The sequence below is a fragment of the Pristiophorus japonicus genome, chromosome 2 (genome assembly GCF_044704955.1).
Source record: "Pristiophorus japonicus isolate sPriJap1 chromosome 2, sPriJap1.hap1, whole genome shotgun sequence".
Taxonomy (NCBI): domain Eukaryota; kingdom Metazoa; phylum Chordata; class Chondrichthyes; family Pristiophoridae; genus Pristiophorus; species Pristiophorus japonicus.
In genome coordinates this window covers 277,014,087-277,037,541 of record NC_091978.1, presented here as the reverse complement: position 1 = coordinate 277,037,541, position 23,455 = coordinate 277,014,087, and the positions used below count along the sequence as shown (strand labels likewise).

Below are 23,455 nucleotides of genomic sequence, written 5' to 3'. Positions count from 1 at the left end.
TTCATAAATCCATGTTGACTTTGTTTAATCCTGTTGATATTATCTAAATGTGCCGTTATCACATCTTTATAATAGACTCCAGTATTTTCCCTAATAATGTCAGGCTAACCGGTCTGTAGTTCCCCGTTTTTTCTCTCCCTCCTTTTTTAAATAGTGGGGTTATATTTGCCACCCTCCAATCTGCAGGAACTGTTCCATAATCTAAAGAATATTCAAGTTTGCTGATGATACAATGGTAGGTGGGAATGTAAGTTGTGAGGAGGATGCAAAGAGATTTCAAGGGGATATAGACATGCGAGTGGGCAAGAACATGGCAAATGGAATATAATGTGGAGAAATGTGAAGTTATCCATTTTTGTAGGTAAAATAGAAAAGCAGAGTATTTTTTAAATGGTAAGAGATTGGGAAATATTGGTGTTCAGAGGGACCTGGGTGTGCTTGTACATGAATCACTGCAAGTTAACATGGAGGTACAGCAAGCAATTAAGAAAGCAAATGGTATGTTGGCTTTTATTACAAGAGGATTTGAGTAGGAGTAAAAACGTCTTACTGCAAATTATATAGGGCCCTGGTGAGACCGCACCAGGAGTATTGTGTACAATTTTGGTTTCCTTACCTAAGGAAGGATATACTTGCCATTGAAAGAATGCAACGAAGGTTCACTAGACTTATTCCTGGGATTGGGGATTGGGATTGGGAGGGGGGGGGGATTGTCCTGTGAGGCGAGCGTGAGTAGTCTCGACCTATATTCTCTAGAGTTTAGAAGAATGAGCGGTGATCTCATTGAAACATACAAAATTCTTACAGGGCTTGACAGGGTAGATGCAAGGAGGATGTTTCCTCTGGCTGAGTTGTCTAGAACCAGTTGTCATCTAGTTCTTATATAAAATAATATAGAAATGTGTTAAGACAGCAGTGTAACAACTAGTGTTGACTTTTTTTGTCACAACCTACTGGAGGGTTTTTTTTTTAAAGACATTACTGACATGGCAGCCAGAAGAAATGCAGCCAATATTATTTATAATTGGATTTTTAGAAAGCTTTCACAGCTTGCTGAATAATGGATAATAATAATGATTATCCTCATCTTCAATGACGGCGCAGCCCAGCACGCAAATGCAAAAGACAAGGCTGAAGCGTTTTCAAACATCTTCAGCCAGAAGTGCTGACTGAATGATCCATCTCTGCCTCCTCCTGAGCTCCCCACCATCACAGAAGCCAGTCTTCAACCAATTCGATTCACTCCACCAGATATCAAGAAATGGCTGAGCGCACTGGATATAGCAAAGGCTATAGGCACCAACATCACAGCTGTCATGCTAAAGACTTGTGCTACAGAAATAGTTGTGTCTCTAGCCAAGCTGTTCCAGTACAGCTACAACACTGCCATCTACCCGGCAATGTGGAAAACTGCCCAGGTATGTCCTGTCCACAAAAAGCAGGACAAATCCAATCCAGCCAATTACCGCCCCATCAGTCTACTCTCAAGCATCAGCAAAGTGATGAAAGGTTGTCAACAGTGCACTCAAGCAGCACTTACTCAGCAATAGCCTGCTCACCGATGCTCAGTTTGGGTTCCACCATGATCATTTGGCTCCAGACCTCAGTACAGCCTTGGTTCAAACATGGACAAAAGAGCTGAATTCCAGATGGTGAGGTGAGAGTGACTGCTCTAGATATCAAGGCAGCAGTTGACTAAGTGTGGGATCAAGGAGCCCTAGTAAAATTGAAGTCAATGGGAATCAGGTCGAAACTCTCCACTGGCTGGAGTTATACCTAGCATAAAAGGAAGATGGTTGTGGTTGTTGGAGATCAATCATCTCAGCCTCAGGACATTGCTGCAGGAGACCTGCAAGTATCCTGGCTCCAACCATTTTCAGCTGCTTCATCAATGACCTTCCCTCCATCATAAGGTCAGAAGTAGGAATGTTCACTGATGATTGCACAATGTTCAGTTCCATTCGCAACTCCTCAGAGAATGAAGTCCGTGCCCGAATGCAGCAAGACCTGGGCAACATTCAGGCTTGGATTGATAAGTGGCAAGTTACATTTGCGGCACAAAAGTGGCAGGCAATGACTATCTCCAACAAGGGAGACTCTAACCACCGTCCCTTGACATTCAATAGCGTTAAAATCACCGAATCCCCCCACCATCAACATCCCGAGGGACATCATTGACCAGAAACTTAACTGGACCAGCCACATAGATAGTGTGGCAATAAGAGCAGGTCAGAGGCTGGATATTCTGCTGCGAGTGTCTCACCTCCCGGCTCCTCAAAGCCTTTCCACCATCTATCTACAAAGCACAAGTCAGGAATATGATTGAATACTCTCCACTTGCCTGGATGAGTGCAGCTTCAACAACATTCAAGAAGCTCGACACCATCAAGAGCAAAGCAGCACGCTTGATTGGAACCCCATCCACCTTAAACATTCACTCCCTCCACCACCGGTGCACCGTGGCTGCAGTGTGTTTCATCTACAAAATTCTTGCAACAACTTGCCAAGGCTTGTTCAACAGCACCTCCCAAACCCGCAACCGCTACCACCTAAAAGAACATGGGCAGCAGGTACATGGGAACACCATCACCTGCAAGTTCCCGTCCAAGTTACACACCAGCCTATTTGGAAATATACTGCCGTTACTTCATCGTTGCTGGGTCAAAATCCTGGAGCTCCTTCCCTAACAGCACTATTCACCACACGGACTGCAGCGTTTCAAGAAGGCGACTCATCACCACTTTCTCCAGGGCAATTAGGGATGGGCAATAAATGCTGGCCTTGCCAGCGACACCCACATCCAAGGAACGAATAAAAAAAAATGTCAGCTTCCACATTTACAACCAGCTCTATCACTCCACCATCTCTCTCAACTGCTCCACTGCTTCTGTGCTGTCAGGCTGCTTGTCTGATATTCATCTTGGATGAACTGCAATTTCCCCCAGCAAAACATTGACAAGATCAAAGCTACTGTATTTAGCCCACACTTTACACTCCATACCCTTGCCACAGATATTCCCTTCCCTGGTTGCTATCTCAAGCTGACCCAGATTGCTGGCAGCCTCAGCTTCCTATTTGACCACATGCTGAACTTCCAATCCTATATCCTCTCCATCACAATGACTGCCTATTTCCACCACAACAGTGCCTTCCTCCAACCCCATCACATCTATTTACCACTGAAAGTTTCAACCATGCCTTTGTCAGCTCGTTATGGTGGGAGGTCAGGAGCATCATGGAAATTCAAGGCCTTACTCCATGCTTGCAACATCACAGGAAATCAATTCATTTTCCGAATGTTTTTTATACTATATTCTTATGTTATTACTGAGACATACTTAGACAAGCAAATGACATGGTAAAAGGTGAAATCATAGCTAGAAGAAAAAATAAAGAAAAAAATTGTTTTCATACGATTTAAGAAGGACTACAGAATCAGAGATACCGAGATTACATCGGGATTAACATAGGATATGCGGCACAGAAACAGGTCATTTGGCCCAAGCAGTCCATGCCGACATTTATGCTCCACTCGAGCCTCCTCCCGTCTTTCCTCATCTAAGTCTATCAGCATAACCCTCTATTCCCTTCTCCCTTATGTGCTTGTCTAGCCTCCCCTTAAATGCACCTATACTATTTGCTTCAACCACCCCCTGTTCCACATTCTCACCACTCTTTGGGTAAAGAATTTTCTTCTGAATTCCCTATTGGATTTCTTGGTGACTATCTTATATTGATGTCCTCTAGTTATGTTCTTCCCCACAAGTCGAAACATTCTCTCTGTATCCACTCTATCAAAACCTTTCATAATTTTAAAGACCTCGGTCACCCCTCAGCCTTCTTTTTTCAAGAGATTTCAAAAGGTGCATGTCAAGTGTATAAATACTGCAATCATAAAAGCCAAATTCTAACCCTGTTGCAAAGAAGGAATCCATATATAGTCACTACTAACAAAATTAATTGATGGTTATATTGAAACAATATTTACCGTCCGAACTGTTACAGATGTGATATGGCTGCATCACATTTATCCTACAGACAATGGGGCCAAAAATTGTCAGGATGGGGTGATGCGTCCTGGGGTCCTCTGATCATAAGAACATAAGAAATATGAGCAGGAGTAGGCCATTTGAGCTTGCTCCGCTATTCAACAAGATCCTGGCTGATCTTCTACCTCAACTCCAACTTCCCGCACGATCTCCATATCCCTCGAGTCCCTTAGTATCCAAAAGTCTGTCGATCTCTGAGTTGAATACACTCAACGACTGAATATCCACAGCTCTCTGTAGTAGAGAATTCCAAAGATTCACAACTGTTTGAGTGAAAAAAAATTCTCCTCATCCCAGTCCTAAATGGTCGACCCCTTAATCTGAGACTGTGACCCCCTAGTTCTGGACTCCCCAGCCAATGGAAACATCCTCCCAGCATCTATCATGTCAAGTCCCTTAAGAATTTTATATGCTTCATAAGAACATAAGAATTAGGAGCAGGAGTAGGCCATACGACCCCTGAGCCTGCTCTGCCATTCAATAAGATCATGGCTGACCTTCGATCTCAACTCCACTTTCCCACCTGACCTGCATATCCCTTGATTTCCCTAGAGTTTAAGTTTCAACGAGATCACGTCTCATTCTTCTAAACTATAGGGAAACTCAATCTCTCCTCATAGGACAATGCCCTCATCCCTGGAATCAATTTAGTGAACCTTTGCACTCTCTCCGAGGCAAATATATCCTTCCTTAGGTAATGAGACCAAACCGTACACAGTACTCCAGGTGTGGTCTCACCAAGGTCCGATATATTTGTTGCCAGACCTTTTTACTCTTGTACTCCAATCCCTTTATAATAAAGGCTAATATACCATTTGCTTTCCTAATTGCTTGCTGTACCTGCATGTTAACATTCTGTGATTCATGTACAAGGACACCCAAGTTCCTCTGAATAACAACATTTCCCTGTCTTTCACCATTTACACAATATTCTGCTTTTCTATTTTTCCTACCTAAGTGGATAACTTCTCACTTCTCCACATTATATTCTATCTGCCATGTTTTTGCCCACTCACTTAACCTGTCTATATTCCTTTGCAGCCTTGTTACGTCCTCCTCACAACTTACTTTCCCACCTAATTGTGTATCGTCAGAAAACTTGGATACATTACATAGAAACATAGAAAATAGGTGCAGGAGTAGGCCATTCGGCCCTTCGAGCCTGCACCGCCATTCAATGAGTTCATGGCTGAACATGCAACTTCAGTACCCCATTCCTGCTTTCTCGCCATACCCCTTGATCCCCCTAGTAGTAAGGACTACATCTAACTCCTTTTTGAATATATTATGTGAATTGGCCTCAACGACTTTCTGTGGTAGAGAATTCCACAGGTTCACCACTCTCTGGGTGAAGAAGTTTCTCCTCATCTCGATCCTAAATGGCTTACCACTTATCCTTAGACTGTGACCCCTGGTTCTGGACTTCCCCAACATTAATAAGAACATAAGAACATAAAACCATAAGAATTAGGAACAGGAGTAGGCCATCTAGCCCCTCGAGCCTGCTCCGCCATTCAACAAGATCATGGCTGATCTGGCCGTGGACTCAGCTCCACTTACCCGCCCGCTCCCCATAACCCTTAATTCCCTTATTACTTAAAAATCTATCTATCTTTGACTTGAAAACATTCAATGAGCTAGCCTCAACTGCTTCCTTGGGCAGAGAATTCCACAGATTCACAATCCTCTGGGAGAAGAAATTCCTTCTCAACTCGGTTTTAAATTGGCTCCTCCGTATTTTGAGGCTGTGCCCCCTAGTTCTAGTCTCCTCTACCAGTGGAAACAACCTCTCTGACTCTATCTTGTCTATCCCTTTCATGATTTTAAATGTTTCTATAAGATCACCCCTCATCCTTCTGAACTCCAACGAGTAAAGACCCAGTCTACTCAATCTATCATCATAAGGTAACCCCCTCATTTCTGGAATCAGCCTAGTGAATCGTCTCTGTAGCCCTTCCAAAGCTAGTATAGCCTTCCTTAAGTAAGGTGACCAAAACTGCACGCAGTATTCCAGGTGCGGCCTTACCAATACCTTATACAGTTGCAGCAGGACCTCCCTGCTTTTGTACTCCATCCCTCTCGCAATGAAGGCCAACATCCCATTCGCCTTCCTGATTACCTGCTGCACCTGCAAACTAACCTTTTGGGATTCATGCACAAGGACCCCCAGGTCCCTCTGCACCACAGCATGTTGTAATTTCTCCCCATTCAAATAATATTCCCTTTTACTGTTTTTTTTTCCCCAAGGTGGATGACCTCACACTTTCCGACATTGTATTCCATCTGCCAAACCTTAGCCCATTCGCTTAACCTATTCAAATCTCCTTGCAGCCTCTCTGAGTCCTCTACACAACCCGCTTTCCCACTAATCTTAGTGTCATCTGCAAATTTTGTTGCACTACACTCTGTCCCCTCTTCCAGGTCATGTATATTGTAAACAGTTGTGGTCCCAGCACTGATCCCTGTGGCACACCACTAACCACTGATTTCCAACCGGAAAAGGACCCATTTATCCCGACTCTCTGCTTTCTATTCGCCAGCCAATTCTCGATCCATGCCAATACATTTCCTCCGACGCCACGTAACTCTATCTTCTGCAGTAACCTTTTGTGTGGCACCTTATCGAATGCCTTTTGGAAATCTAAATACACCACATCCATCGGTACACCTCTATCCACCATGCTCGTTATATCCTCAAAGAATTCCAGTAAGTTAGTTAAACATGATTTCCCCTTCATGAATCCATGCTGCGACTGCTTGATTTCACTATTCCTATGTAGATGTCCCGCTATTTCTTCCTTAAATGATAGTTTCAAGCATTTTCCCCACTACAGATGTTAAACTAACCGGCCTATAGTTACCTGCTTTTTGCCTGCCCCCTTTTTTTTTTTTAAACAGATGCGTTACATTAGCTGCTTTCCAATCCGCTGGTACCTCCCCAGAGTCCAGAGAATTTTGGTAGATTATAACGAATGCATCTGCTATAACTTCCACCATCTCTTTTAATACCCTGGGATGCATTTCATCATGACCAGGGGACTTGTCTACCTTCAGTCCCATTAGCCTGTCCAGCACTACCCCCCGAGTGATAGTGATTGTCTCAAGGTCCTCCCTTCCCACATTCCTGTGGCCTGCAAATTTTGGCATGGTGTTTGTGTCTTCCACTGTGAAGACGGAAGCAAAATAATTGTTTAAGGTCTCAGCCATTTCCACATTTCCCATTATTAAATCCCCCTTTTCATCTTCTAAGGGACCAACATTTACTTTAGTCACTCTTTTCCGGTTTATATATCTGTAAAAGCTTTTACTAGCTGTTTTTATGTTTTGCGCAAGTTTACCTTCGTAATCTATCTTCCCTTTCTTTATTGCTTTTTTAGTCATTCTTTGCTGTTGCTTAAAATGTTCCCAATCCTCTAGTTTCCCACTAACCTTGGCCACCTTATACGCATTGGTCTTTGATTTGATACTTTCCTTTATTTCCTTGGTTATCCACGGCTGGGTATCCCTTCTCTTGCCGCCCTTCTTTTTCACTGGAATATATTTTTGTTGAGCATTATGAAAGAGCTCCTTAAAAGTCCTCCACTGTTCCTCAATTGTGCCACTGTTTAGTCCTTGTTTCCAGTCTACTTTAGCCAACGCTGCCCTCATCCCACTGTAGTCCCCTTTGTTTAAGCATAGTACGCTCGTTTCTGACGCAACTTCCTCATCCTCAATCTGTATTACAAATTCAACCATACTGTGATCACTCATTCCGAGAGGATCTTTTACTAGGAGATCATTTATTTTTCCTGTCTCATTACACAGGACCAGATCTAAGATGGCTTGCTCCCTTGTAGGTTCTGTTACATACTGTTCTAAGAAACAATCCCGTATGTATTCTATGAATTCCTCCTCCAGGCTACCCCGTGCGATTTGATTTGACCAATCGATATGTAGGTTAAAATCCCCCATGACTACTGCCGTTCCTTTTTCACATGCCTCCATTATTCCCTTGATTATTGCCCGCCCCATCGTGAAGTTATTATTTGGGGGCCTATAAACTACGCCCACCAGTGACTTTTTCCCCTTACTATCTCTAATCTCCACCCACAATGATTCAACATTTTGTTCATTGGAGCCAATATCATCCCTCACAACTGCCCTGATATCATCTTTTATTAATAGAGCTACCCCACCTCCTTTCCCTTCTTGTCTATCTTTCTGAATTGTCAGATACCCCTGTATGTTTAATTCCCAGTCTTGGCCACCCTGCAACCATGTTTCTGTAATGGCCACCAAATCATACCCATTTGTAATGATTTGTGCCGTCAACTCATTTACTTTATTTCGAATGCTGCGTGCATTTAGGTAGAGTGTTTTCATCCTAGTTTTTAAACCATGATTTTTAGTTTTGACCCCTCCTGCAGCCCCTTTATATTCAGTGGCCCTTTTTGTTTCTTGCCTTTGGTTTCTCTGCCCTCCACTTTTACTCATCTCTTTTCTGTCTTTTGTTTTTGTCTCCTTTTTGTTTCCCTCTGTATCCCTGTACTGGTTCCCATCCCCCTGCCATATTAGTTTAACTCCTCCCCAACAGCACTAGCAAACACTCCCCCTAGGACATTGGTTCCGGTCCTGCCCAAGTGCAGACCGTCCGGTTTGTACTGGTCCCACCTCCCCCAGAACCTGTTCCAATGCCCCATGAATTTGAATCCCTCCCTGCTGCACCACTGCTCAAGCCACGTATTCATCTGTGCTATCCTGCGATTCCTACTCTGACTAGCACGTGGCACTGCTGGCAATCCCGAGATTATTACTTTAAGGTCCTACTTTTAAAATTTAGCTCCTAGCTCCTTAAATTCGTCTTGTCGGACCTCATCCCTTTTTTTTAACTTATGTCGTTGGTACCAATGTGCACCACGACAACTGACTGTTCTCCCTCCCTTTTTAGAATGTCCTGCACCCGCTCGGAGACATCCTTGACCCTTGCACCAGGGAGGCAACATACCATCCTGGAGTCTCGGTTGCGGCCGCAGAAACGCCTATCTATTCCCCTTATGATTGAATCCCCTATCACTATCGCTCTCCAACTCTTTTTCCTGCCCTCCTGTGCAACAGAGCCACCCACAGTGCCATGAACTTGGCTGCTGCTGCCCTCCCCTGATGAGTCATCTCCCTCAACAGCACTCAAAGCAGTGTATCAGTTTTGCAGGGGGATGACCACATGGGACCCCTTCACTACCTTCTTTGTACTACTCTTCCTGCTGGTCTTCCATTCCCTATCTGGCTGTGGATCCTTCTCATGCAGTAAGACCAACTCACTACACGTGCCACTTATGTCATTCTCAGCATCGTGGATGCTCCAGAATGATTTGATTTGACCAATCGATATGTAGGTTAAAATCCCCCATGATTACTGCCGTTCCTTTTTCACATTACACTCGGTTCCCTCATCTAAGTCAAAAACATAAATTGTAAATAGCTGAGACACAAGCACTGATTCTTGCAGTACTTCATTAGTTACAGCCTACCAACCTGAAAATGGCCCATTTATTCCTACTTTCTATCCATTAACCAATCCTCAGTCCATGCTAATATATTACCCCCAATCCCATGAGGCCTAATTTTGTGTAGTAACCTCAGATGCAGTACCTTATCAAACGCTTTCTGAAAATCCAAGTACACTACATTCACTGATTCCCCCTTAGCCATCCTGCTCATTACAACCTTAAAATATTCTATTCGATTTGCCAAACACGATTTTCCTTTCATAAATCAGTTATGACTCTAGCCAATCATATTATGTTTTTCTAAGTGCCCTGTTACCACGTCCCTAATAATAGGTTCTAGTGTTTTCCCACTGGGAGGGAGAACAGCCAGTTGTCGTGGTGCACGTTGGTACCAATGACATAGGTAAAAAAAGGGATGAGTTCCTACGAAATGAATTTAAGGAGCTAGGAGCTAAATTAAAAAGTAGGACCTCAAAAGTAGTAATCTCGGGATTGCTACCAGTGCCACGTGCTAGTCAGAGTAGGAATCGCAGGATAGCTCAGATGAATACGTGGCTTGAGCAATGGTGCAGCAGGGAGGGATTCAAATTCCTGGGGCATTGGAACCGGTTCTGGGGGAGGTGGGACCAGTACAATCCGGACGGTCTGCACCTGGGCAGAATCGGAACCAATGTCCTCGGGGGAGTGTTTGCTAGTGCTGTTGGGGAGGAGTTAAACTAATATGGCAGGGGGATGGGAACCAATGCAGGGAGATAGAGGGAAACAAAAAGGAGGCAAAAACAAAAGACAGAAAGGAGATGAGGAAAAGTGGAGGGCAGAGAAACCCAAGGCAAAGAACAAAAAGGGCCATTGTACAGCAAAATTCTAAAAGGACAGAGGGTGTTAAAAAAACAAGCCTAAAGGCTTTGTGTCTTAATGCAAGGAGTATCCGCAATAAGGTGGATGAATTAACTGTGCAAATAGATGTTAACAAATATGATGTGATTGGGATTACGGAGACGTGGCTCCAGGATGAGCAGGGCTGGGAACTCAACATCCAGGGGTATTCAACATTCAGGAAGGATAGAATAAAAGGAAAAGGAGGTGGGGTAGCATTGCTGGTTAAGGAGGAGATTAAGGCAATAGTTAGGAAGGACATTAGCTTGGATGATGTGGAATCTATATGGGTAGAGCTGCAGAACACCAAAGGGCAAAAAACGTTAGTGGGAGTTGTGTACAGACCTCCAAACAGTAGTAGTGATGTTGGGGAGGGCATCAAACAGGAAATTAGGGGTGCGTGCAATAAAGGTGCAGCAGTTATAATGGGTGACTTTAATATGCACATAGATTGGGCTAACCAAACTGGAAGCAATACGGTGGAGGAGGATTTTCTGGAGTGCATAAGGGATGGTTTTTTAGACCAATATGTCGAGGAACCAACTAGGGGGGAGGCCATCTTAGACTGGGTGTTATGTAATGAGAAAGGATTAATTAGCAATCTCGTTGTGCGAGGCCCCTTGGGGAAGAGTGACCATAATATGGTGGAATTCTGCATTAGGATGGAGAATGAAACAGTTAATTCAGAGACCATGGTCCAGAACTTAAAGAAGGCTAACTTTGAAGGTATGAGGCGTGAATTGGCTGAGATGGATTGGCGAATGATACTTAAGGGGTTGACTGTGGATGGGCAATGGCAGACATTTAGAGACCGCATGGATGAACTACAACAATTGTACATTCCTGTCTGGCATAGAAATAAAAAAGGGAAGGTGGCTCAACCGTGGCTATCAAGGGAAATCAGGGATAGTATTAAAGCCAAGGAAGTGGCATACAAATTGGCCAGAAATAGCAGCGAACCTGGGGACTGGGAGAAATTTAGAACTCAGCAGAGGAGGACAAAGGGTTTGATTAGGGCAGGGAAAATGGAGTATGAGAAGAAGCTTGCAGGGAACATTAAGACGGATTGCAAAAGTTTCTATAGATATGTAAAGAGAAAAAGGTTAGTAAAGACAAACGTAGGTCCCCTGCAGTCAGAATCAGGGGAAGTCATAACGGGGAACAAAGAAATGGCGGACCAATTGAACAAGTACTTTGGTTCGGTATTCACGAAGGAGGACACGAACAACCTTCCGGTTATAAAAGGGGTCGGGGGGTCTAGTAAGGAGGAGGAACTGAGGGAAATCCTTATTAGCCGGGAAATTGTGTTGGGGAAATTGATGGGATTGAAGGCCGATAAATCCCCAGGGCCTGATGGACTGCATCCCAGAGTACTTAAGGAGGTGGCCTTGGAAATAGTGGATGCGTTGACAGTCATTTTCCAACATTCCATTGACTCTGGATCAGTTCCTATGGAGTGGAGGGTAGCCAATGTAACCCCACTTTTTAAAAAAGGAGGGAGAGAGAAAACAGGGAATTATAGACCGGTCAGCCTGACATCGGTAGTGGGTAAAATGATGGAATCAATTATTAAGGATGTCATAGCAGTGCATTTGGAAAGAGGTGACATGATAGGTCCAAGTCAGCATGGATTTGTGAAAGGGAAATCATGCTTGACAAATCTTCTGGAATTTTTTGAGGATGTTTCCAGTAGAGTGGATAAGGGAGAACCAGTTGATGTGGTATATTTGGACTTTCAGAAGGCGTTCGACAAGGTCCCACACAAGAGATTGATGTGCAAAGTTAGAGCACATGGGATTGGGGGTAGTGTACTGACATGGATTGAGAACTGGTTGTCAGACAGGAAGCAAAGAGTAGGAGTAAATGGGTACTTTTCAGAATGGCAGGCAGTGACTAGTGGGGTACCGCAGGGTTCTGTGCTGGGGCCCCAGCTGTTTACACTGTACATTAATGATTTAGATGAGGGGATTGAGTGTAGTATCTCCAAGTTTGCGGATGACACTAAGTTGGGTGGCAGTGTGAGCTGCGAGGAGGATGCTGTGAGGCTGCAGAGCGACTTGGATAGGTTAGGTGAATGGGCAAATGCATGGCAGATGAAGTATAATGTGGATAAATGTGAGGTTATCCACTTTGGTGGTAAAAACAGAGAGACAGACTATTATCTGAATGGTGACAGATTAGGAAAAGGGGAGGTGCAAAGAGACCTGGGTGTCATGGTACATCAGTCATTGAAGGTTGGCATGCAGGTGCAGCAGGCGGTTAAGAAAGCAAATGGCATGTTGGCCTTCATAGCAAGGGGATTTGAGTACAGGGGCAGGGAGGTGTTGCTACAGTTGTACAGGGCATTGGTGAGGCCACACCTGGAGTATTGTGTACAGTTTTGGTCTCCTAACCTGAGGAAGGACATTCTTGCTATTGAGGGAGTGCAGCGAAGGTTCACCAGACTGATTCCCGGGATGGCGGGACTGACCTATCAAGAAAGACTGGATCAACTGGGCTTGTATTCACTGGAGTTCAGAAGAATGAGAGGGGACCTCATAGAAACATATAAAATTCTGACGGGGTTAGACAGGTTAGATGCAGGAAGAATGTTCCCAATGTTGGGGAAGTCCAGAACCAGGGGTCACAGTCTAAGGATAAGGGGTAAGCCATTTAGGACCGAGATGCGGAGGAACTTCTTCACCCAGAGAGTGGTGAACCTGTGGAATTCTCTACCACAGAAAGTTGTTGAGGCCAATTCACTAAATATATTCAAAAAGGAGTTAGATGAGGTCCTTACTGCTAGGGGGATCAAGGGGTATGGCGAGAAAGCAGGAATGGGGTACTGAAGTTGAATGTTCAGCCATGAACTCATTGAATGGCGGTGCAGGCTAGAAGGGCCGAATGGCCTACTCCTGCACCTATTTTCTATGTTTCTATGTTTCTACTGATATCAGTCTAACTGGCCAATAATTCCCTGTTTTCTCTCTCCCTCTCTTCTTGAATAGCAGAGTTACGTTTGCAACCTTCCAATCCATAAGGACCATTCTACAATCTAGGAAATTCTTGAAGATCAAACCAATGCACCCACTATCTCTGTAGCCACCAGTTTTAATATCCTAGGATATAGGCCATCAGGTCCAGGGGATTTGTTGACTTTTAGTCCCATTAATTTCTCCAGTGCTGTTTCTTTCCTAATATTAATTTCTTTAAGTTCCTCATTCTCGCTAGACTCTTGGTTCCCCATTATTTCTGGAATGTTTTTTTATATCTTCTTCTATGAAGAGAGATAAAGTATTTGTTTAATGTCTCAGCCATTTTGTTATTCCCTATTATTCCCCGTCTCTTGCTATGAAGACTTTTACAATCTGGTTTTGTATCTCTTGCTAGTTTACTCTCAATTCTCTTTTCTCTTTCTTTATCAATTTCTTAGTTATCCTTCATGAATTCTAAAATCCTTCCAGCCCTCAGGCTCGCTAGTCTTTTTGGCAACATTATAAGCCTCTTCCTTTAATCTAACACTATCTTTAATTTCTCGTTAGGTACGGTTGGACCACTTTTCCCGTGGTGTTTTTATTCCTATGGGAAATGTATGTTAATTGTGAATTATGAATTAATTCTTTAAATGTTTACCATTGCTTATTTACCGTCATATCTTTTGAATGAGTTTCCCAATCTACATTAGCCAACTCACCCCCATACCTACGTAGTTTGCTCTGTTCATATTTAATACCCTAGTTTCGGACTTAACTAAACCACTCAATATAAAATTATATAATATTATGATCACTCTTCCCCTTCTACAAGGATATTAATTAATGCTTTCTAATTGCACAATTCTAAATCTAAAGTAGCCTGTTCTATGTGGGAGTCTGCGGTATTTGGGGGGGGGGGGGGGTGGGGGGAGGGGGCATGTTTTAATTTCCATGCCAATGATGCATGCCCACGACACTGAAGGCGCATCCAAGGTAATCATGATAGTAGAGAGGCCAGAAAGTACAGCAAAAGTAGCCAGTTTCATGGGAGAAATTAGGGATGCATGCAATAAAGGTACAGCAGTTATCATGGGCGACTTTAATCTACATATAGATTGGGCTAACCAAACTGGTAGCAATACGGTGGAGGAGGATTTCCTGGAGTGTATTAGGGATGGTTTTCCAGACCAATATGTCGAGGAACCAACTAGAGGACTGTCATCCTAGACTGGGTGATGTGTAATGAGAAGGGACTAATTAGCAATCTTGTTGTGCGAGGCCCCTTGGGGAAGAGTGACCATAATATAGTAGAATTCTTTATTAAGATGGAGTGACACAGTTAATTCAGAGACTAGCGTCCTGAACTTAAGGAAAGGTAACTTCGATGGTATGAGGTGTGAATTGGCTAGAATAGACTGGCAAATGATACTTAAAGGGTTGACAGTGGATAGGCAATGGCAAACATTTAAAGATCACATGGATGAACTTCAACAATTGTACATCCCTGTCTGGAGTAAAAATAAAACGGGGAAGGTGGCTCAACCCTGGCTAACAAGGGAAATTAAGAATACTGTTAAATCCAAGGAAGAGGCATATAAATTGGCCAGAAAAAGCAGCAAACCTGAGGACTGGGAGAAATTTAGAATTCAGCAGAGCAGGACAAAGGGTTTAATTAGGAGGGGGAAAATAGAGTATGAGAGGAAGCTTGCCAGGAACATAAAAACTGACTGCAAAAGCTTCTATAGATATGTGAAGAGAAAAAGATTAGTGAAGACAAACGTAGGTCCCTTGCAGTCAGATTCAGGTGAATTTATAATGGGGAACAAAGAAATGGAAGATCAGATGAACAAATACTTTGATTCTGTCTTCACAAAGGAAGACACAAGTAACCTTCCGGAAGTACTAGGGGACCGAGGGTCTAGTGAGAAGGAAGGACTGAAGGATATCCTTATTAGGCGGGAAATTGATGGGATTGAGGGCCTGATAGTCTGCATCCCAGAGTACTTAAGGAAATGGCCATAGAGATAGTGGATGCATTGGTGATCATTTTCCAACAGTCTATCGACTCTGGATCAGTTCGTATGGACTGGAGGGTAGCTAATGTAACACCACTTTTTAAAAAAGGAGGGAGAGAGAAAACAGGTAATTATAGACCGGTTAGCCTGACATCAGTCGTGAGGAAAATGTTGGAATCGATTATTAAAGATGAAATAGCAGCGCAGTTGGAAAGCAGTGACAGGATCGGTCCAAGTCAGCATGGATTTATGCTTGACAAATCTTCTGGAATTTTTTGAGGATGTAACTCGTAGAGTGGACAAGGGAGAACCAGTGGATGTGGTGTATTTGGACTTTCAAAAGGCTTTTGACAAGGTCCCACACAAGAGATTGGTGTGCAAAATCAAAGCACATGGTATTGGGGGTAATGTACTGACGTGGATAGAGAACTGGTTGGCAGACAGGAAGCAAAGAGTCGGGATAACAGGTCCTTTTCAGAATGGCAGGCAGTGACTAGTGGAGTACCGCAGGGCTCAGTGCTGGGACCCCAGCTATTTACAATATACATTAATGATTTAGATGAAGAAATTGAATGTATTATCTCCAGGTTTGCAGATGACACTAAACTGGGTGGTGGTGTGATCTGCGAGGAGGATGCTAAGAGGCTGCAGGGTGAATTGGACAGGTTAGGCGAGTGGGCAAATGCATGGCAGATGCAGTATAATGTGGATAAAAGTGAGGTTATCCACTTTGGGGGCAAAAACACGAAGGCAGAATATTATCTGAATGGCGGCAGATTGGGAAAAGGGGAGGTGCAACGAGACCTGGGTGTCATGGTTCATCAGTCATTGAAAGTTGGCATGCAGGTACAGCAGGCGGTGAAGGCGGCAAATGGTATGTTGGCCTTCATAGCTAGGGGATTTGAGTATAAGAGCAGGGAGGTCTTATTGCAGCTGTACAGGGCCTTGGTGAGGCCTCACCTGGAATAGTGTATTCAGTTTTGGTCTCCTAATCTGAGGAAGGACGTTCTTGTTATTGAGGGAGTGCAGCAAAGGTTCAACAGACTGATTCCAGGGATGGCTGGACTGACATATGAGGAGAGACTGGATCGACTGGGCCTTTATACACTGGAGTTTAGAAGGATGAGAGGGGATCTCATAGAAACATAAAAGATTCTGACGGGACTGGACAGGTTAGATGCGGGAAGAATGTTCCCGATATTGGGGAAGTCCAGAACAAGGACACAGTGTAAGGATAAGGGGTAAGCCATTTAGGGCTGAGATGAGGAGAAACTTCTTCACTCAGAGAGTTGTTAACCTGTGGAATTCCCTACCGCAGAGTGTTGTTGATGCCAGTTCATTGGATATATTCAAGAGGGAGTTAGATATGGCCCTTACGGCTAAAGGGATCAAGGGGTATGGAGAGAAAGCAGGAAAGGGGTACTGAGGGAATGATCAGCCATGATCTTATTGAATGGTGGTGCAGGCTCAAAGGGCCGAATGGCCTACTCCTGCACCTATTTTCTATGTTTCTATGTTCCACACAGAGAAAAGTTATAGGTACACCATAGCCCTCTTTATATGGGGGCCACTTTAAAATGACAATAAAAATACAAATCTTTATTTGGGGGTCCGAGTTAGTATTGTGGCATTGTCCTCCAGATGCACCCCACTTCCGAAGTTTGGGTAGGTACCAGACATCGGTATCCGGGTTCTGGTCTAATTTGTGGCCCTCTTGCCAAAGTTACAGTGGAAGTACATAAGAAGGGCAGAGCATTTTTGATACCAGAATCGTCTCTTATGGTTACAATACTAAACTCCCACAAGGTGTCGATATATGTCTCTGCTATGAGTAAGCAGCTAATTTACTGCTTTATAGCAATGAGACATCATTTCAGTTGCACAATTTCAAATTATGATACTGTTCTAATAATGTACCCTAAAGAAAGATAAAAGCATAGTCCCTGAAATTCCACAGTGGTTCTCTCGGTAACTTTGTAACACTAACTTTGGAGGGAGACCAGGAGAGCCCCCACGAAATTTCGAGGCCATAGAAGTTAAATTTGTGTGTATTCATACGTGCAGATCAAATTTCTCTATCCAGTATTTTAGAGAAGCATTAACCATTTATTTTATCACTATCAAAATAGAAGACAACAGAATTTGATAGAAATGCATTAAATATTTGGATAATAATTGCAATTACTAGTTCCAGGCTAAAAAAAAATTGCAACTTTAGTTACTGTACAATTTTCAGGCATATCAAATATTCGTAGAAGAATAAATTTAATAGCATCCATAACATGATTAGGATATATAAAAATAGACTATTTACAACCCACGAGGTACATTTTCGTATTTTTTTTTCCACTGCAGAATTCCGTGCTCCAGGAGCACATATCAGGAATTTAGGCAAATTCCTAATATGTGCTCCTGACACATAATACTCTGCACCTGGAGCACTAAGGTTGAAAATTTAGCCCATGGATGTTATTTTGAAAAATTCTTTGGTGAATAAAGAAAATCAAAGGTAGTAAGTCTTGACAATATTTTGGTATATTCCAGTAACAGTATTGTCAAAGCATACTGCTATAGCAGCTGAAAGTTATATAGTATATAAAGTGCAAAGTATGATATGAAAACAAAGTAGGAAACAAGATAATGCTATTAGAATTAGAGTATGTATTTTTCAACAGGTCATGTACAATTTGTGCACCACATATCATAATATGACTAATCATTCGAGCATATGCCAGTGGTGGGAAACATTGTCTGTCGCCAGCATACATCAATATTTAATTGTCAGTGAAACCTGGTGGTAGATAGGATAGTAGCCAGGAGACCCAGGTAACTTTGATACTTCGGGCCCCACAAGGAGATCTTGGACTTTTTTGGTGAGCTTACCCACCACTGATTTATTGGAAGATCTGGAATGGGAGCAGATAATTCTCTGAGGATGCGCTCTGCTATGCATCTCCCCACATTTCCCAATCCCGGGACTCAGTTTCATATAATCTTAAACACTCAGATTTACTTATTCCTTTTGTGCTTATTGTTAGTTATTATTATACATATATGAATACGTATTGTTTAATATTTATACATAGTAAACAATAAAAGGAGAATCTTAGAAGTGTACATACCTTGACAGTGAACTCATGCCTTGGTCCAGGGTAAGAAAATAGTGGTTTATTATCATTAATGTCAGTGACTGTGATATAAACAGTTGTGGAGGCATTTTGTCGAGGCACACCGTGATCTGTAACTAGTACAGACAACTGGTGGTGAGTATGATGTTCACGATCTAATGTAACCCAGTTAATAATCTCACCTGGAAAATATGTTTAAGACAGAAAATATAACATATATATTTCACTTAAGTAACATATATATGTCCACATGCATAAAATATTCATTACCAATTATTCAAATTTTGGTTTGCTTTCTAATTTTCATCACTTCGCTCTTGAAGCAGATGGCTAATGCTAGGGTAAAGGCCATGAGTACCAGCAGTTATCTGGCATCTTCTCCAAGCCATGTGTGATACTAGACAGTTTTGCCATGAGATTTAACTGTGGGAGGCTTCTTAGCTGAGGGTGAATGTCCCCATCATCATCATAGGCAGTCCCTCGAACGAGGATGACTTGCTTCCACGAGTTCACAGGTGACCCAATGAAGGACCCGATGTTCCAGTCTTGAACGTCAATTGAGGGGGTGGAAGGTGCCTGTACGTGGATTTTTTTAACGTGTGGTGACCATTGCACAAAGGCCACCACACGGGCTAAACAGAGCTAAGCCTTTATCCAGTGGCAAGGGTTAACCAGGACGACTGGAGACCTGAAGCCATACAGCCCAGGAGTGACCCACTTCAGTCCCCGGCACTGTGCTGAGTCCGCTGATCGCTGCCCAGGCAGCAGCGAGATACTACCACTGACCCCGGGAGTCTATTATCAGCAAGGGCAGACATCGATGACGAGGTCCAACACCACCTCCAGTGCGCCAGTACAGCCTTCGGCCACGGCTGGGTGGGATAGGGATGCTCATGTCCTGGGCTGCAGACAGTTACTGTGGGATTCTCCTCCAATGTATCTTTGTAAAGCAGAGCAATGTACATGACAGCGAGATGGCAGACTTCAAAATTGAATTAGGCAACAGACGGGCAAATGCAAACAACCACAATTCATCTAAACTTAAAATGAAACCCATGGCACAGTAGCACTACTTGTCTACTAAAGTCATATTGCTAGTTTGAAATTGCAAAAGAACCTTTACTTACCACTTAAGTCAGTAATGCGACTGTATGATAAATTCAATCTAGTTAAATTGATAAGTTCACTACCCAACCAGTGTCTGCTCATACAGGCTTTCTAGCAGGATTCCAATTAGGAGCAGAAACTGATTTTTATCCATTTTAGCCCGAGGACATTTTAGCTAATTGTAGTACCCTACTGCTGCCACAGCTGAGATCAGCTAACTTACCTTTAACAAGGTTTCAATCTAGAATCCTCTTATGTTAATGGCTCCATACCACATACAAATATTGAAAAGGTTCCCTTTTATGCAAACTTATTGCAGCCAATTTTCCTGAGGGGTTACGCCTGAGTAAATCAGTATAGCCTGGGAGGGTGGGGGAAGAGATTTCCTGCCAGAACTGAAGTTGGGTGTGTAATGCGTCTACCCAAATATAGGAGGGTGTAATGATACTTTTGCTTTGAACAAATAGCAACAGCTTGACAAAGCACTGCAAATTTATTACGTGGCAGGATTCCCCGAAATACAAGGAGTTAAAAGGTTTCACCCACATGGCCATACACTCCCTTGATCAATCCCATCACATGCATTAACAGAAGAGGATTCCTTTCCCCCAGCTTGTGACCAGCAGCACTGAATCTCAAGTGAATGCTTGTTTTCCTGTTAGCTACCATAATGTCTTCATTTTAAGGCAGGCCTCCAGAAAGGCAAGTATCTAGATGGCTCCTGGGAGATCAGGGCTACCTTCCAGTGCACTTTCCCAGGGCATTCGATGAGTACCACCATTATGAGGTCCAGTCAAAATAGGGTACACTAGTGGAATTCTGAAAGCATGCATCATGTGCTTAGATCAGTTTGGGGGCTTTAATATAGAATCTGTGGGCTCAAAATTGGCCCCTGCAATTTTTGCCGCACTCACCGGAGTTGCACCGCTTTTATAGGATGAAAAGGGCGCCAAGAAAATGTCCCCCGATTCTGGACGCTGTGTTGCCTCTCCTGGGGCTTGGTGCGGTGTGGCCAGTCAATTCGGGGGCGGAGCTAGGACCCTGCGCCAGAAAGTGCCGGCAGCTGTCCACATGCGCATTGGACTGTGCACGCATGCGCAGTAGCGCAGAACTTTGGCAATCAATCAGCCATCTAGTTCCCTCTGCTCTCCCAGTCATCCCGCACCTATCCCTGGCCGAGTGGCCTCCCGCACCGCTGGCCTGCTGACTTCCCGGGCCGAATTTTGATAGGAAGGTAGGACCGAGTTTTATTTTTTATTTCTTCTTCAATGTTTGTGTCTTCTTGAATGCTTACTACTTGTTGTGCTTTGTTTACTGCTTTGCAAGATCTTCTCCGCTTCCCTTCCCACCCCTATCTCTGGCCGAATGGTCTCAGATTTCTTAACTCTCCGCAAGGGTTTTCTGTGCGGCCACATACGCTGGCCTAAGTTCATTTGGAGTAACTATTAGCGGTCTAAAGTTGCCTAAATGGCCAAAACGGACATAGGTGGCTGGTAACGCCCCCTTTTGGGAAAAAAAACTAAACTTAAAAAAATCCTAACTAACTCACTTACAGTGGCGCAAATTGAATGTGCAAAATGGGGGTTTTTAAGATACTCCAGAAAAATCAATTTGCTCAACAAAAAAAAATGGAGCAACTCCTGGCCAATTTTGAGCCCATAGATACTTACAGCACAGAATGAGGCTATTCAGCCTGTCGTGCCTGTGCTGGCTCTTTCAAAGAGCAGTCATGCTTAGTCCTACACCCCCACTTTTTGTCTGTAACCCTGTAAGTTCCTCATCCTCAAGTACGTATCCAACTCACTTCCAAAATTATTTATGGAATCAGCTTCCACCACCTTTTCAGGTAGAGCATTCCAGATCCCGACAACTTTCAGTGAAAATAATTCTCTTCATATCCCATCTAGATCTTTTGCCAATGACTTTAAATCTATGACCTCTGGTTATTGACCCACTCGCCAGAGGGAATAGATTTTCTCTATCAAAACCTCTCATCATAAAAACCTCTATTAGGTCACCTCTTAACCATCTCTGTTCCAAGGAGAACAATCCTAACTTTTCCAACCTCTCCTCATAACTAAAGTCCCTCATCCCTGGTAAAACTCTAGTAAACCTCCTCTGTACCCTTTCTAAGGTATTTACATCTTTCCTGAAGTGTAATGCCCAGAATTGTTCATGCGGTCCAGCTAAGGCCTAACCAGTGATTTATAAAGTTCTAGCATGATCTCTTTGCTTTAATATTATATGCCACTATTTATAAACCCAAAAGTAACCCATATGCTTTTTTAACCACCTCATCAACTTGTCCTGCCACCTTTAAGGATTTGTGTATATGGACACCAAGGTCTCTCTGCTCATCTACACTTCTCAATATCGTGCCATTTATAGTATACTGTCTTTCCATTTTAGTCCTCCCGAAGTGCATCACTTCACACTTTCTGCCATGCTTCTGCACATTTCACCATCCTGTCTATGCCATTCTGAAGTCTACAACTATCCTCATCATTACCTACTATGTTGCCAAGTTTCTATATGCTGCTGCTCCCTACACCTGAGTCTAGGTCATTTATAAAACTGACCCTTAGGGAACACCACTGAAAACCATCTCCCAGTCTGAAAAGCATCTATCCACCACCACCCTCTGCTTCCTGTCAGAGTCAATTCTATATCCATACTGCCACTTTCCCTTTAATTTGATGGGCTTCCATCTTCCTAAGTCTCCTGTATGACACTTTGTCGAATGCCTTCCGAAAGTCCAGAGATACAACATCTACTGCACTGTTACCTCATCAAACAATTCAATCAAGTTAGTCAGACACGATTTGCCTTCAGCAAATCCATGCTGGCTCTCCTTGATTAACCCATAGCTTTCCAAATGAAAGTTTATTTTGTCCCCGATAATGGTTTCCAATAACTTCCCCAGCACCGATGTTAGGCTGACTGGCCTGTAGTTTCCTGGTTTATCCCTCTCCCCTTTCTTGAACAGTGGTATAACATTAGCAACTCTCCAGTCCTCTGGTACTACTACTATATCCAATGAGGATTGAAAGATTGTGACTAATGCCTTGTTATTTCTACCTCTGTTTCTTTCAACAAATTAGAATGCATTCCATTCAGACTAAGTAACTTAACAATTTTTAGTAATGCTAATCGTTTTAGTATGTCTTCTCTATCTATTACTATCCTGTCTGTAGCTTTCCTCTCCTCTTTTAGTGTAACTTTCACATCATCCATTTCCTTTGTGAACACAGGTACAAAGTACTTTTGCCATGTCCTCTGCCTTGACATGAAGATTTTCCTTTGGGCGCTTAATAGGCCCAACTTCTTCCCTAGCTGACCTAAGGGACTGGATTTTCCACTATTTTGCACCTCGTTTCGCACCCTGGTGGAGCAGTAAATGGTGTTTCTGGGCATCAAACGGGACGTACAGGATTTAACGGCCGTCCGGAAGTTTCGCCAATGGTTTTGTGGCCTCGCCCTCAGTTTTGACCGTCATGATGACGTAAATCGTCGTGCAAAGCTGCGCTAGCGCCCCGGGTGGAACTTTTGTCACCCAATGCCTGATTTAGAGACCGCGCCAGGCACCGAACAGAAAACACAGGCGGTCGCAGGGTGCAGCAGGTGCTGTTGATGGCATATTTAAAGGGAGACTGGAGGATCTTATATCGCAGTTGACAGTGACTGCCACGGTTGCGCGCAGAACGCTGCGTGAGTCTACAGTTTAAAGTGGCACTTTTATGTGGCTTAACCCTTTGTTTTCAAGGTCAGTACGAGATTTCAATGGGGGCAATGCCAGTTCGCCAGCAAATCATGCTGGTTGCTATTGGCAGGCGGCTTCAA

At 43.4% G+C, this 23,455-nt stretch overlaps 1 protein-coding gene across 1 annotated transcript in view; it reads right to left on the bottom strand.

Moving 5' to 3' along the window:
* The window catches only part of dchs2 (dachsous cadherin-related 2), a 177,558-nt gene that overhangs the window by 89,836 nt on the left and 64,267 nt on the right, over positions 1 to 23,455 (bottom strand). Inside the window, exon 6 of the mRNA XM_070862278.1 lies at positions 18,503 to 18,690. Within this exon, the coding sequence (XP_070718379.1) occupies positions 18,503 to 18,690 (188 nt within the window). The remainder of the gene's footprint in view (positions 1 to 18,502; positions 18,691 to 23,455) is intronic.